Genomic DNA, 15547 nt, shown 5'->3' on the forward strand with positions numbered 1-15547 from the left:
TGTTCCTGCTTTATTTGCTCGCGAGATGTCTCGACGAAACTGAGTCCAATTCTAGCCTTTTGTTTAAAGCGATCTGCCATTCCAGTTTCCGTTTCACTGAGTCGCACGCTACCTTGAAACCCACAAACAGATGATGATTCCGCAAGTTGTATTCCCGGAATTTAGCATGGATTTGACGCAAAGTAAACATCTGTTAGATTGTTGATCTTCCTTTTCGAAAACCGTAGTCGCTGAAAATGGTCTTCGCAAGCGAACACAGTCTGCGAATCAAAATTCGGGAGCGTAGCTTGTAAGTGCTATTGAGCAGTGTTATACCTCGAAAGTAAGCACAATCGAGTATGTGTCTTTTCTTGTAGATACCGCGGAATAATCGGCTTAGGGCCGGCGTAAAAAAAAAGTCCCGTATTCTGATCAACAGATTGACCCCATTTGAAGGGGCCTTCGTCGGCGAATACCAGGCAAATTTTCGTGAGGGCCGATCAAAGACGGATTCAATGTTTACCCTGAGACAAATGATTGATAAACCTCGGCTGCACAACTTGCAGACACATCATCTGTTTATTGCTTTCGAAGTAGCGTACGAAACGAAATGAATTATGGCAAATTTAACTAGAACATGGTTTTCCGGCGAAACTAATACAGCTCATTCGTGTAACGTGATTCCATATATACATTTTCTGTTCAAGCAATTGTAAGAAACAAGAAAGTGCACGAAGGGATGCGTTTTATTTTTCTAAAAAAAAGTCCTCGATACAATGCAAATTTTTTATTTCAAGATATGTACAACGTATGATAGAAATGCCGCCATTTTTCTGATTATTAGACCGAGCCTAATGACATAATAAAGAGTATATTGATGTCAAATTTCACTCATTTTATTTTCATTTCATATACCACGTTAAATACCTCGTAAATGCTCGTAATCTAAATAGGTTTTAAGACATAATACCATTGTAGTATGTGATATCAAAGGACAAGATAGAAGAATCAAAACATTACCACAAAACATGTGAGCACATACCACTTAGGTAGGTTTATTCATCGATGCTCTGTTTTCGATTCTCATCATACGAGAAAAATCAATAAACAGCCGTCCATACCCCGGCAGCTCTCCGTGTTAACAACACTGTTGGAACTCCACACAGCCCCAACCCAATGGAGAATGAATCATTCTACCATCCAACCCACTCCCACGCACCACAGTGAACAAAATACCATCCCTCTCCCACAGTGCCTATTCTTACATAATTCCGTCTCCCACCGGGGTTCGCTGGTTCTACTTACCCCTATCGAAAGACAGTTTTCCTCCGGCCCGGAGGGAAACTTAACGATGAACTTCGATCCGGCCCGTTCCTCGCTGTCATTGAGCGGCCGGAAACGGCACACCACCTTGATGCTATCCTCAGCTGGAATTTCCCGATCGCCCGACATTTTTCTTTATTCTATTATTCGGCCGTTCTCTCACTCACTCTCCTCAGCTTGACGAATCACAAAACACAACACTCACTAACTGGCACTCCGCAGCACCACAAACGCTGACTGCGCCGCGATGGAGCGGGGTCGCTCGCACTCTCGAGGAGCAGCAAGACGGTCGACGTCGTCGTCGGTCGTTCCGTCTCAGCGGGCAGGCCGTTGTCTTTCTACTTCGTTTTGTGCCTAGTTGTCGTGTTTGCGTTGGTTGGCTGGTGGAGCCCCGTTTTCTAGAAGAGCAACACTTCCTTCCGTCTGTTTTCTTCACCGCGTTTTGGATAAAGCACTTTTTCACCGTATTCGCTAAATGTAACACTTCCGTAGCTGTGTTGGATCGCACGAACTAAAATCGACTTTCAACAATCCACGTCGGCGGCGGCACCAGGGAGCCGTGGACAACCGAAAACGGCAGATTTATTTTCCCGACTAGACTGCACTGGCACTGTGTTGTTGCGTTGCGATACAGTGGACGACTATATGGCTATGTGGGCAGAGAGAAATCACAATTATTTTCCACGCTCGCTTGGTTTCGATTTTACCATTAAGGGATCATCTATAAGCTACGGAGCAAATGATCGAAAAAATTTAATTTAACTTGGCGCGTAAGTGTGCTAGAATTCAAAATACAACCTCGGAATAATAAGTTAAGCTAAAAAAACTATATTGATGATGATTTCGAAAAAGAAAACGCCACCATGATCCTTTGAGTTACAATCTAAGCTTTGATGATGATGGTCCCGCCAGTAGTGAGTCTTCGAGTTCTTAAAAAAGCAAAACTTGTAATACCTCTTCCTTACAGATTTCGGGTTGGTCCCTACGTAGGATGTGGCCGATCTAGCCCACAGCCGTTCCCAAATTTCAGTTGCTATCGACTTCTGATGGCGAAGGAGCTCTACGTTTAAGATGGATATCATCAGGCACAAACTATTTATCACAATAATCTGTTAATGGACATATTCAGCCGTTAAAATGTTCTCCAATGATACACACCATTAATTTACAATGTTCTGAAAACTCAGATGTGAATATGTACATTATGTGGAAGATTATGATTTGAAAAATGTATTGGAGGTAACCACTTTCCTTCGATGGGACTCGAACTTTGCTTTCAACCAACTAAGGAGCTTTTAAGCTACAATGGACAACCGTTGGCCTTCGGAACTTAGCAGCTACTGAATGAGCCCGATATTCCCAAATTGGACGCATAGTCAAATCACTCACAATCCATTTGTCAAGCCAACACTTCCAAATGTGTATAGTAGACGTTCACATTAGAGGAGCGTGAGTATTTTTTCCTTGCTGGGACGTAGAACCACTACGTCCATTAAGTTGAACTTTTGTGGTATACCCCTGATTACTATTAACCATTCGCATCTTGAAGGTTGATCACCACTAATCAAGTAAACAACCTAGGACGTGTCTTTTCCCAGTCCGGCAAAATTGAGTTGATAAACCCCACTACCTTTCCAGGATTTTCAGTTCAAATTTCTCACGGTTGCATAAAGCCACTATTTAGAAATTTAGATCTACACTTGTACAATGCATGACAACTGCAAAGCAGATGTTCCGAGGTTTCACGTCCCATGTTACAGAAACGACAAATATCATTCTGAACCTGGCCAATAATATCTAGTCGGGCAATGTTCGGTTATTAGGCCAGTATAGGTACAAAGAGCTCTTTTATTGAGCTCCAAGAGCTTGTTGGTTACTGAAACATTGAGAATTATAAATCTCTTTGATTAAGCACAGCCGATCAACCAGTTGGACATCAACCTTTGTGATTCCCAGGATTTCAATTAAATTTTATTGGTACAGCGCAGAAAGGTTCTGTTCCAATAAACTGTGTGTTTGAACCTTGTTTCGCCAGATCGTCTGCCTTTTCATTACCTTCAATGCCACAATGCCCCGGGACCAAGTACAGATTTACCGAGTTCTCTTGGCACACCTTTCGCAATTAAAGAATGCATTCTCAGACAAGTTTTGACGTACATTTAAAGCTACTCAATACTTTGAGTGCGACTTGGCCATCCGTGAAAATGCAAAAATTCGCATATCTATATTTCCTCTCAAGACAGACATTAGTACATTTCATTATACCTTGGAACACCGTTGGCTAGTTTCCCATTGCAACTGATATCGCTATACCAGGACCAAATATTCCTGCTTCCGTTTTTGTTCCAATTTTTGAGCCATCAGTATAGAATTTTATGGAACCGTCTCGAACAGTGGGAATTTTATGGAACCGTCTCAACTACCAGCGTTTTTCAGATGCGATATTATGGTTCTGGTAAATCGTACTACCATATTGGGACTTGTTCTCCAAACATTCTTCTTCTTCTTGGCATTACATCCCCACACTGGGACAGAGCCGCCTCGCAGCTTAGTGTTCATTAAGCACTTCCACAGTTTTTAACTGCGAGGTTTCTTAGCCAGGTTACCATTCTAGGAAATTTTCTCAACATCCCTGGGCATAAAAGTATCATCGCATTATCCTCATGATATACAAATGCAAAAATAGTAATTTAGCTTAGAAGCCTCGCAGTTAATAACTGTGCTAGACTGAGTTTGAAAATTTCAAATCTGCTGCTTCGTAATGTGATGAAATTTAGAGAAAACCTTGAATAATCTGTCTAACCGTAACCAAGCCTTTCTCATGCATTACAACAAAATGATATTTTGACCACAACTTTTGAACCCATACTTTGATCTGTCCAATTTTCAATAGGGTAACAATTGTTCAAAGCAACTTTTTGCAAGAAAATTTAAGAGTGAATTCCAACAAATTAGTATTTTTTGCGCACATACATACAGTCACACGCACACACAGACATAACCTCAGTTCGTCGATCTGAGTTGAAAAAGGCAAAACAAAGTTGCTACAATTTTTGAAAAAAAAAATGTGATTGTCTATCTCATCTAGTCCGATGCTTAATTTATGGATGATCCCTCAAAATAAAAAAAGAAACCCAATAATCACTTTTTTTTCCTCCACACACACACGACACATGTGCCGTCCGTCGAACCGAAAATTGCACTTTTTCTTCGTTTTCACCGCTCACTTTCCAGCGAACGGGACTAGCAATCCGCGACGACGATGGACACGGTCACACCGCCTAGCTCCCGACCGACAAATTGTCCTCCCCGCGATAACCCAACCGCGATGACGACGGAGGAAAAATATCGATCTAATTTTTTCCCTTACTTCCGACTGACGTTGTCCGTCTTTTCTTTGGTGCACCTCTTTACACCGGTCTTAGCCACCTCTATCTGCCTGTTCCGCCGATGATGATGACGATGAGGAAGCCCCGAAAAAACTTTTGTTCCAGTCAGCGGCAGCACTAGCACTCCCCGTACCGAAACCGATCTTAGTAGGCAAGGGAAAAAAAACCTAGGAAATTTTCAACATCACCACCCGAGACGGAAACGGTGAAAAACGGAGGAAATCGGAACCACTCGGCACTAATTGCACGATCCAATCACTACTGCGACATTTTCCTCAGCACTGTGCACTGAATTTTCACACCAAATTGGACATTTTCATCGCAGTTTTCTAAATTTTCACGAGATCGAAACTAGGGTCACGGCTTGCTCGCCATCCGCACCAGAGCGATGATGGTGAAAAATGGCTTCTTTTGCACTACTTTGCTTTCCTGCTGAGCTGCGCTGATGACGATGATGTTCTCCTGCTCACGCTCTCTGGGTGCGAGCGAAACACGCAATCGATCGTTTCTCTTTTTTGTTTGGGTTCACACTCGGCTATCTCTTTTATGCAACCGCTCGTCGGTGTTTCGGATCGGGGGTGGACCACTGGATAAACGGTGAACGGGCAAAACACGGTAAAGAAAGCAAAGCAACTCCCGTTATTTTTGTCCGCACTTGCTCCGGACGTGACGGGAACAACAAGACGACTACACCGTTCGGAAACGACTGTTGGAGCACGAAGACGAAGGGATGAACGAACCTGAGGAACGAACAGCTAATTTTGTAGTTGTGTTAGTGCGGACAACAAAACACAAAAGAAACACTGATGACATGAGTTGCGCAAAGTTTTATGACAGTAGCGCGAAATATCAAAACCAGGGTACAACATCTTTGCGGTTGTTTCGGCGCAAACCTCAGAAAACTCAACACTAATCAAATCTAAAGAAATTTACAAATAAATTTTATATGTGTAAAAATACAATAGAATACAGTTACGCCCCCATGAAACTAAGCGCGAGAAATGTTCTATGGACGCACTTACAGGATCCCATAGCAGAGAAGACGAAGGGGCTCAACAATTCCCAACTATGGCCCAACAGAAACAAGCACAGCAGGCGCTGAATACAAAGCGCAGAATGGCCCAAAGCTTGGAGATTTTATCCGATCGGCAGGCACTTCTAACCGAGAAGTGCTGCGCTGCAAGAAGAATGCTTATCTGCTTAAGCTTCACGTAGAGACTTTATGCCGGGCATCAGATGAGTTCGAAAAAGTGTGGAAACGAAACAGTGGTGGTGCGGTGGTCACAAATGCTTTGGGAAATACAGTTTACGTCATGTGAACCTGAATCGTTTGATGCTGAGACGAGACCTGCAAAGACGGCTTCTTTTTCCTTGTTTTGACACTTGCTCTTCTTTTCATCACAGTTGATCATCGATTCTCAACTGTTTCCTTGAGTGTTTCACCTAAATCCCGGGTAGAATCTTCTGAGCACAATAAAAGTGTTTGTGATTTACGGATTTGTAAACTTATTTGTATAAAGATTTTCCTATCGGAAATAAAACACGTATTCATAACTGTTCAATATTAAGCTGTCCGGCTTTTCTAGAATACTTTTCAAAGTGAAAAAGTACTCATAAAACAAAATCATTCGGAATACTTTTTGAGGGATACCAATACTTTTACACAAAAAGGTGCTGGTTGCATCTGACAATTCGTGACAGCGCTTGCTGGTTGCAGATGAAGTTACATTTTTTCCTCTTTGCAGGTCTCGTCTCAGGTTTGATGAATTGATGCTACCGGAACTAAAATCATCACTGGTGTTGTCAGTTGTGAAGGTGAAACCGACGATAGTGCTCAACAGACTCTGCAATGATAGAATGATCCAGAGAGCGTAGGCATATATTCATCAGTAGGTATATCGATTGTAAGGTGTACAAGAGCCAGGTGTCTGGTGATATTTTTTTCATTTATTTAGTTTACATCTAAACAGATAACACTTGTAACGGTAGCCCGTTACAATAGCGAATTTGTAAATATTAATCAGTTAAATAAATATCTTTATGTACATATATTTGTTTGCATCGATCCACATGGAATGACCTAAGAGTAACATAAACCATCTTAAGAACTACGCATGTGAAATAAGTTTCACGATTCGCCTACGCATAGGCTAGCACTGGACACAACACCTGAACTTGTACATAATAGCTGTTAACCCTCTCGCGAGAGTTAATTGATTGCCCGTGATCGGGGATGAGCCGAAGGTCAAGTTTGTAGGAAGACCTTGGGGGGATTGGGGATTAGGACAAAGAAGTCAGCTCTGCGACTACTGGTGGGAGCGAGATGCCAGAAACCAGAACAAGAAAATGAAAACCGACTCGAGACTCTTTGCTAGAAGTTGACGATTTCCCGGACTATTTTATCTGAGGGCTCAAAAGATTCTTTACCACTTTGCCTAGATAGTCGAAACGATTCGGAAGTTCTCCCGCGATCCGTGAAACCTTTTTGAGTGAGACCATATAGTAAAAGGAAGTATTTCAGTGCTGATTAGTCTTGATTATTACAGAAGTCCCAGTCAGTTTCCCCCGTGAAGAAAGTTGTGCTAATCCTAGTGATAAGTGAAGCCAGAAAGGTAATAAAGTCGTGCATAAGTAGTCGGCGTGCTCTCGTAACTTTTTTTTTGTCGAACAGCCGTTCGACGGCTCTATCTCTCGGACAGGAAACTAGGACCACCGCCGCTAATCATTTTCGACAGGCAAACAAACCGGCCAGCATCCATTCGGAGCCGGAAGGGCTGCGCCGTCAACATCGCGCCCCATCCCGTTCAACGCCGAAGACCACGTGGGTACCCAATCGTTTGTTGAGCTTCCGGCTGGCGTACCGTCACCACGTAGCATTCGGAACCAAGGTAGAGTTCAACACCGTTTCGCCAAATTCGCCGTGTCCAAGTACCATTTCATCACGCTTGTGATCGAAGCCGATCATCGAGAAAGGTTGGCTTGCTCTGGTAGGTGGATGCATCGTCGCGTGGTGCTGCTTTCTTCCCACGCCGGCGAACAATAGCGATTCCCACGCTACCGTAAACCACAAGCCAAGCCACAGACAATACCGGAGGTGAACAATAGGAGCCAAGCCACGCCGTAACACAAAGGGACAGCATCAAGCCGAGCTGACCATGCTGCCGTGCCGGCGCTAGAATGCGGTAACGAGAGTAAGTCCGAAAGTTAAAAATAATCCATGTGCACATGTGACGTCAGTGTTGGGGGTAGACAGCTTAGAGAGTAGAGAGCATGCACGCATAGATAGACGATAGGCCGAAGGACTGGAATGACCAATGTGTAGATTAGTAATAAATGAGTATTGTTTTGAAATGAAGCGAGATGTCGTCATCACTACTCAAACCTTCCCTCCCCTGTAATGTTCTTCATGCCGCTAGTCATTCATTCGAATTATTTCCTTTTGCACGCGTTCGTATCTAGTTGAGGGATTTATGAATGACCTCATATGCTTTTGACTCGGTGTCGCCATCTAGGAAACAGTGGCGGAATTTCCAGTGATGATAAGTTGAACTTTATGTGGAAAAGTTCTACTTCAATGTGTTGCGTTAGGGTCGAGTGAGTAATGTTCGGTTCTGGTTTCGTGATTTTCTAGTAAGTCGGACGCTAGGAAAGTGGTGCAGGCGGAATTGTCCTTGAACCTTTCTTTAAAGGTTTTCTCAATGGACTTACTTCGGTGGGTCTCAGACCGGGCAATATTAGTACATGAGCGGGAAGTCCTCTAACGAGGTGGCGCTTAAGCTTCCTGTTTATATAAGGACAACCACGCTGTCTAGTACCTGCCGGGTCGGAAGCGAATACCATCTTTGCAGGGTTGCTGTCCGGCATTCTTGTAGCATGCCCTGCCCATCGTACCCTTCCGGCTTTAGCTACCTTCTGGATACTGGGTTCGCCGTAGAGCTGGGCGAGCTTGGGGTTCATTATTTGCCGCCACACACCGTCTTCTTGCATACCGCCAAAGATGGACCTAAGCACCCGTCTCTCGGATACTCCGAGTGCTTGCAAGTCCTCCTAGAGCATTGTCCATGTTTCATGTCCGTAGAGGACAACCGGTCTTATAAGCGTCTTGTACATGACACATTTGGTGCGGTGGCGAATCTTTTTCGACCGCAGTTTCTTCTGGCGCCCGTAGTAGGCCCGACTTCCACAGATGATGCGCCTTCGTATTTCACGACTAGCATTGTTATCAGCCGTTAAGGCTACCTTACACCTCGGGAAAATTTTCCGCCGGATTTTGGTCCCCGTGCATTTCAAATGGGGCCGGGATTTTGATTTTCCGTGCCCAAATCCCGAAAACATCGCATATGCAAAAATACATGGGGAAAAAATCCGCGAACCAAATTCCCGAGGTGTGAGGCTACCTTTAGCAAGGATCCGAGGTAGACGAATTCCTCGACCACCTCGAAGGTATCCCCGTCTATTGTAGGACTGTTTCCCAGGCGAGCCCTGTCGCGCTCGGTTCCGCCCACAAGCATGTACTTTGTCTTTGACACATTCACCACCAGTCCAACTTTTGTTGCTTCACGTTTCAGGCGGTTGTACAGTTCTGCCACCTTTGCTAATGGTCGGCCGACAATGTCCACGTCATTCGCGAAACAAATAAATTGACTGGATCTGTGGAAAATCGTAGCCCGGCTGTTACATGACACCTTCTAGCGCAATGGTGAACAACAGACACGAGAGTCCATCACCTTGTCTTAGTCCCCGGCGCGATTCAAACGAGCTGGAGTGTTCGTCCGAAGTCTTCACACAGTTACACCATCCACCGTTGCTTTGATCAGTCTGGTAAGCTTCCCAGGGAAGCTGTTCTCGTCCATAATTTTCCATAGCTCTACGCGGTCTATACTGTCGTATGTCGCCTTGAAATCAACAAACAGATGGTGCGTTGGGACCTGGTATTCACGGCATTTTTGAAGGATTTGCCGTACAGTAAAGATCTGGTCCGTTGTCGAGCGGCCGTCAACGAAGCCGGCTTGATAACTTCCCACGAACTCATTCGCTAATGGTGACAGTTGTCGGAAGATGATATGGGATATCACTTTGTAGGCGGCATTAAGGATGGTAATCGCTCGAAAGTTCTCACACTCCAGCTTGTCGCCCTTCTTGTAGATAGGGCATCTAACCCCTTCCTTCCACTCCTCCGGTAGCTGATCCGTTCGTCCGTTCGTCCGTCAAGATGCTTCCATCATTATCCATGTATGCTTTGCGGGATGCGTTGAGCTTCTGATAGAACTTGCGTTTTTCTTGAGAACGGCCCAGCTGTTCCATCTCCTCGCAGTCCGCTTCTTCCAGGCGGCGTTTCTTCTCCTGAAAAAGGCGGGTCTGCTGTCTCCGCTTCCGTCAATGACGTTCCACGTTCTGCCGGTTACCTTGCTGCAGCTCGACCACCCGTACTGCGTCCTCCAGAATCTGTCCAGCAGTCCTCAAGAGGGGCTCCATCGAGCTCACCCTCTTTCGGCAACGCTGCCTCGAGATGCTGCGCGTATGCAGTAGCGACATCGGGTTGCTTCAGTCGCTCTAGGTCGTACCGCGGCGGTCGTCGGTACCGAACATTGTTGATGACGGATAGTTTTGGGCGCAGTTTAACCATCACCAGATAGTAGTCAGAGTCGATGTTAACGCAACGATATGCCCTGACGTCGATAATGTCGGAGAAGTGCCGTCCATCAATCAGAACGTGGTCGATTTGTGAATCTGTCTGCAGTGGTGATCCCCAGGTGTACCGATACGGGAGGCTGTGTTGGAAGTAGATGCTGCGAATGGCCATATTCTTGGAGGCGACGAAATCAATTAGTCGCAGGCCGTTTTTGTTCGTCAGCCAGTGAGCGCTAAACTTCCCAATAGTCGGTCTAAACTCCTCCTCTTGGCCAACCTGAGCGTTCAAATCTCCTATGATGATTTTGACGTCGTGGCTTGGGCAGCTGTCGTACTCACGTTCCAGCTGCGCGTAGAATGCGTCCTTATCATCATCAGTGCTTCCGGAGTGTGGGCTATGGACGTTGATTATGCTGAAGTTGAAGGCCTTTGATCCTCAACCTGCACATTTTCTCATTGATCGGCCACCACCCGATCACGCATCTTTGCATATCGCCCATCACTATGAAAGCTGTTCCCAGCTCGGGTGTGTTGCCGCAGCTCTGGTAGACGGTATGATTACCTCTAAACGTTCGCGCCATTGATCCCTTCTAACAAACCTCCTGCAGCGCTACGATGCCGAATTCACGGTCCTTGAGAACATTGGCGAGTATACGAGTGTGCTCCCGATGAAGTTGAGAGATTTGCAGTTCCACGAATCGAGTTTCATATCGTTAGTCTTTTTCGTCGCAGTGGTTTTCGCCGATGGTTCCGGTCCGTACTCTCTTGTTGATTGTTCGTTGCGTGAGTTTTTTTTTGGCTGGCTTGCAAGTTGCAGGGCCTGACACCAAACCCCCTGAATTTCCGGAGGACCATTCCTCCTTATCCGGTGGACCATGGTGCACAGTTTCACTTAGAGTCCCTCGCTGGCACGATGATCAGCCGCCCCTAACATGGAGAACAGACGCTGTTGTGAGCCGATCCTGACATGGAGAACAGACGCTCCATAAGATTTGCACCTCCAGAGAGGAGCAAACCCCCGCTTCCCTGTCAGCATACGACCATAGTTCCTAACGGGGTTGGTTACCCGATATTCCCTAAGGTTGCTCGTATTCCGGCCAGCACCACGAGGAGGTAGGGATAGGAGTTGCTGGGTAAAAGGCTAAGGACCGCGAGATGGGGTCTATTTTATTCCTTCAGGTACGCGAAGTACCAATGGTACGCTTTTCCCCAGCATTTGACGTGCCCTGGTGATATTACTGTCGACGAACTTATGAGGGCTGAGAAATCTATATTATTGCTTGTCCAACGCGAATCTTACGAAGATGTTTTGAAGTCACTAAAATCTAACTCTGTTCAGTAACACCCGAACCAAAATCTGTCACTCTTTGTGGACGACGATGGGTTAATACGAGTTGGTGGTCGTTCAAAATATTCTTCTATGATGGCAAACACCAGGTGCTCCTACCACAGAAGAATCACATTACCAAATCCATTGTTCGTAGGCTGCATCAAGAACATTTTCATGGAAACGGGCTTTTGGCCTCGCTTTTGGCAATCGTTCGTGAACGTTATTGGCCTGTTCAAGCTAAGCAGTTGGTTAAAAAGGTAGTTACGTCGTGTCAGGTATGTGCACGCCAGCGTTCCGTACCGGACATCCAGTACATGGGAAACCTTCCCGGCTGTAGAGTAAATCCGTCACCGCCATTCTCCAAGGTAGGAATAGACTATGCCGGTCCATTTATGCTAAAACTTGGAGGACGTAGTATGAAGCTGTACAAAGGGTACGTAGTTGTGTTTGTTTGCCTGGTCGTTAAGGCCATCCATTTCGAGGTGGTCTCCAGTTTGTCGACCAACAACTAAGAATATTGTAGAGCAAAATGTATCCGCTGGCATTTCATTCCCCCCAGAAGCCCACACTTCGAGGGGATCTGGAAAACGGGGGTGAAATCAATGAAATATCATCTCAAACGGGGTTGTGAGTGAAACCCGACTTACTTACGAGGAGATGACAACCTTCCTCGCTCAAACGGAGGCCATTCTCAACTCGCGACCATTGTGTCCAATGTCATGTCTTGATCTGTCGTTCTGGGGTAGCTTTACCAGTGCCGTCTTACTAAGATGAGAAGGTGGGACGACTTAATCGATATGAACACGTTCAACAAATGCAAGAACATTTCTGGCGCAAAAGGTCACGCGAATATTTACATCATCTGCAAGGCCGCCAAAAGTGGAACACGAAGGTGAACTCGAGTTTATGAAGAGTAATAAAGCAAACCTTAAGCAAAACGGAAGTTTTTTTGTTAGCCGTTTCAAATCGCCGAACCATCCGAATTACTGGCCAATTTTCCCTATCTGACCTATCGGTGGACAATTGCATACACTAAAAAATCACTTATTGGCATTCGAACGATTATCAGCTACTTATAAATTTGTTTAATGAAGAAAAGGTCATCACAAAAGAAAACAGAAATGCACCATTCTATCTTGTATTGTTGATTATGTTAATTCGCCGTTTTTTTTTCTTTTTCTACATACAACTGTTTATACAATACGTAATCCTAACTTTGATCTTACTTTCCCAAAAAGGTTGCTCGATTAACACAGTTTAGATATAAATACATTTAAGCATGAAATCCAAGTCCGCTTCAGAAGTGCGACTCATCTACGTAACGCAATGATCGGCGTAGGAAATATCAAGGTTTTCAATTCGCGGTTACTGTTCCAAATCACTTCACAATCGATTTAGACACATAACCGTCTTCAGATTCGATAGCTCCGGCTCATAGCGTGGCATCGTGCAGAAACGGAAACGCCCGCTCCAGTTGGGACCGGGTGTTGCACGCGGATACCTCCGGTAACGTCGTTATGAACAGACTGTTGAGATAAACCTGCAAACGCTGGCGACGCTGTTCCACGAATTGCGCGTTCTGCAAAGAGTGCATGTACGAGTTACTACCTGAGCTAAACTGAGATTCACAGCGTAACATACCATATTGCCGATCTTTTTCTTTGGTGGGAAGTCCAACGACCGCACGCTGGAGTACTCCTTCTGGAGTCGTTTGTGGAGCCGGTAGAACTCGCTGTACCGTCGGAACACGGACCATGATTCGGTGGCACCACCACCGGCGGGGGTATCGTTTGCGGTCCCGTTCGGTGATATTCGTATTTCGTAGCAATAGTGCTCCCGCCGTCGACCGCTAACCGGTGTTCTGAGGACCGCTTTCGGAATACTTATCTGGAAATGCATTAACGAGAGTCGATTCGAGCGCGTATGCATCCGGAGCCGGTGGTTTTCCCTGTGAAATAATAATAATAAGGGTTGACATGTTTCGATTCCACTTTTCAAAATGAAGCACCAAACTACATACAAGCTCAATTCAGCGACACGGGACTCCAACATTTGGCAGCGTTCCTCCGAGTCCACCAGTTGGCGTTTAAGTTTGGTCACCATCTCCGCGTTCCGCTCCGCCACGAACGATTCGTCCAGCGATTCCTGCGCGACGGACAAGTCCGAGCCGGAAATGGTTCCACTTGAAGAATTGGTTGCCGTCGTTGTTGTCGCCGTGGATGTATCCGAAGAATAGTTTCCAATAATACTGTCTTCGGATGCTTCCAGTGCGTTGTCCGGGCTGCTGGCGCCGATGGCACCTGCCGTTTTTGATTCACGTTTTATTTCCTGCGCAATAGAGAGACTGTTGAGGGCATCTTCCACAGAGTATGCACCAGGGCGAGATGACTGGCTAGGCCCAACATCGGTGTATTCCCGAATAATATCAATGTTTGCCGTTCTTGGAGCGATTTGTAACGTGTTCGGCGATGAGGATAAGTTTAGAATTGGTTTCGTCGGAACTTCGTCCAGAATTTCACGTTGAACGACATTTACCTTCCGTGCAGGACCTGCAGGAGGTTGCGTGGCTATGATCGGTTCTACCATTTCTGGTTTGGCTCGCGTGGGAGCGTTCAATTCAGGAGCATCAATCGATACGGCAAATAAAATAGTGCTCAACCCAGCAGCCATGTTCGGAAGCAGACCCGTGATCTCTCCATCTCTCATCAGGGCCCAACATTCGTAGCTTTCCTCCAAGATCTTCTCATCCCCAAGCCAGATCAACATATAACGCTCGAGCGCTCGCTCATTAAGGATAGCCCTCAGCAGTGCCTTTCCTTTTCCGCAATTTGTCCATACGTGTCGCAAGGCGGCGAACCTTTCCTTTTCATGATTCGTCAAATGCTTAAAGGCAAAATCCCATACTACCGGCATTTCCACACTGCCACCAGCTACCAAATCGGTTACATTTTTCAGCACGGAACTGGTTGACTTTAAACCGTGCGACAGCACTCTTTCCCAAGTATCACAGAGCAAAATAATTCTGAAAATTAAAAAAAAATCCACTTATTAACTTTCACATTTCTGCAAACGTGACACTGTACTATAAATGTGGTATGACTGTGAGACCTAATCCCATTAGACTGAAAGCAAATGCCTTACCTTGAATCCTCCTCCGTTGCCAGTTCCGTCTTTCCGCCATATTTTTTCTGGCATTCTTTCACCACGGTCAGCAGCTCGTCCATTAGCGCCTTCCGTTCGATTTCATGCCTTCGACTACTGCTGCTGCCGCCAACGACGCCAAGGATGGCAGGATCCAGCGTGAAATTGCTCATCCCAACCATCACGACTGGCCGCGATGGGGTTTCTCCCGTACGCAAACAGCACTAGTTCTGAGTACAATCAAGCGAGTTGAAGGGACGATATCGCCTTCAAGTAAGTTGTTTTTATTTTGCTCGAGACGCTGGCCTTGAGATAAGGTGACGAGGCGCTCATACAAAAAAGCAAGCACGCAAATGCGAAATCGGAGGGCGGATTCCCGCCTCACGGAACAGATCACTTCTTCGAGGTGAAATTTCACTTATAGATTTATTTTCAGCACTTTTTTTCTTAGTATCAATCGTGAATATTAAACCAATATCATTTTACAAACTCTAAATTATAGGAAAACGCGCTAGAAGATTAGTTTCAGATGATAAAGATCTTTGACGAGAAAACCCCTTTTCTTTTTTCTGCTGTGTCGAATAAAAAAACTTTGATGACATTTTTTGTTTGTTTTGTCAAGTTTTGACATTTTGACAAAACGGAAAACAACTAGCTCCACTTTTCAAAAGCACCCAAATCCCGACACAGATTTACCTGAGATTTACCATTTGTGGAATAGTTTAAAAGTATAAATAATTCAGTAAGGGCACCA

General features: G+C 45.4%; 2 protein-coding genes across 5 annotated transcripts in view; both read right to left on the reverse strand.

The window, feature by feature from the left end:
- Window positions 1–5102, reverse strand: part of LOC134202832 (kinesin heavy chain-like) — a 43834-nt gene extending 38732 nt beyond the window's left edge. Inside the window, exons 1-2 of one of the 4 annotated variants that reach the window (XM_062677821.1) lie at window positions 4859–5102; window positions 1285–1951 (exon numbers count right to left, since the gene is read on the reverse strand). In XM_062677821.1, the coding sequence (XP_062533805.1) occupies window positions 1285–1431 (147 nt within the window). In that variant the 5' untranslated portion in view covers window positions 1432–1951; window positions 4859–5102. Of the gene's footprint in view, window positions 1–1284; window positions 1952–4447; window positions 4819–4858 lie in introns of those variants that run through there. The other 3 variants (XM_062677820.1, XM_062677819.1, XM_062677818.1) reach the window with 3 other exon arrangements.
- A 7686-nt stretch (window positions 5103–12788) lies between these two features.
- On the reverse strand, window positions 12789–15378 carry LOC134202833 (sorting nexin-29-like). The gene is made up of 4 exons (XM_062677822.1): window positions 14794–15378; window positions 13673–14674; window positions 13294–13600; window positions 12789–13231 (listed from the first exon to the last, which is right to left on the reverse strand). The coding sequence occupies exons 1-4, from the start codon at window positions 14973–14975 to the stop codon at window positions 13085–13087; spliced, it is 1638 nt and encodes a 545-aa protein (XP_062533806.1). The 5' UTR covers window positions 14976–15378; the 3' UTR covers window positions 12789–13084.
- Window positions 15379–15547: the final 169 nt, after the last annotated feature.

This window comes from Armigeres subalbatus, unplaced genomic scaffold (assembly GCF_024139115.2).
Source record: "Armigeres subalbatus isolate Guangzhou_Male unplaced genomic scaffold, GZ_Asu_2 Contig1452, whole genome shotgun sequence".
Taxonomy (NCBI): domain Eukaryota; kingdom Metazoa; phylum Arthropoda; class Insecta; order Diptera; family Culicidae; genus Armigeres; species Armigeres subalbatus.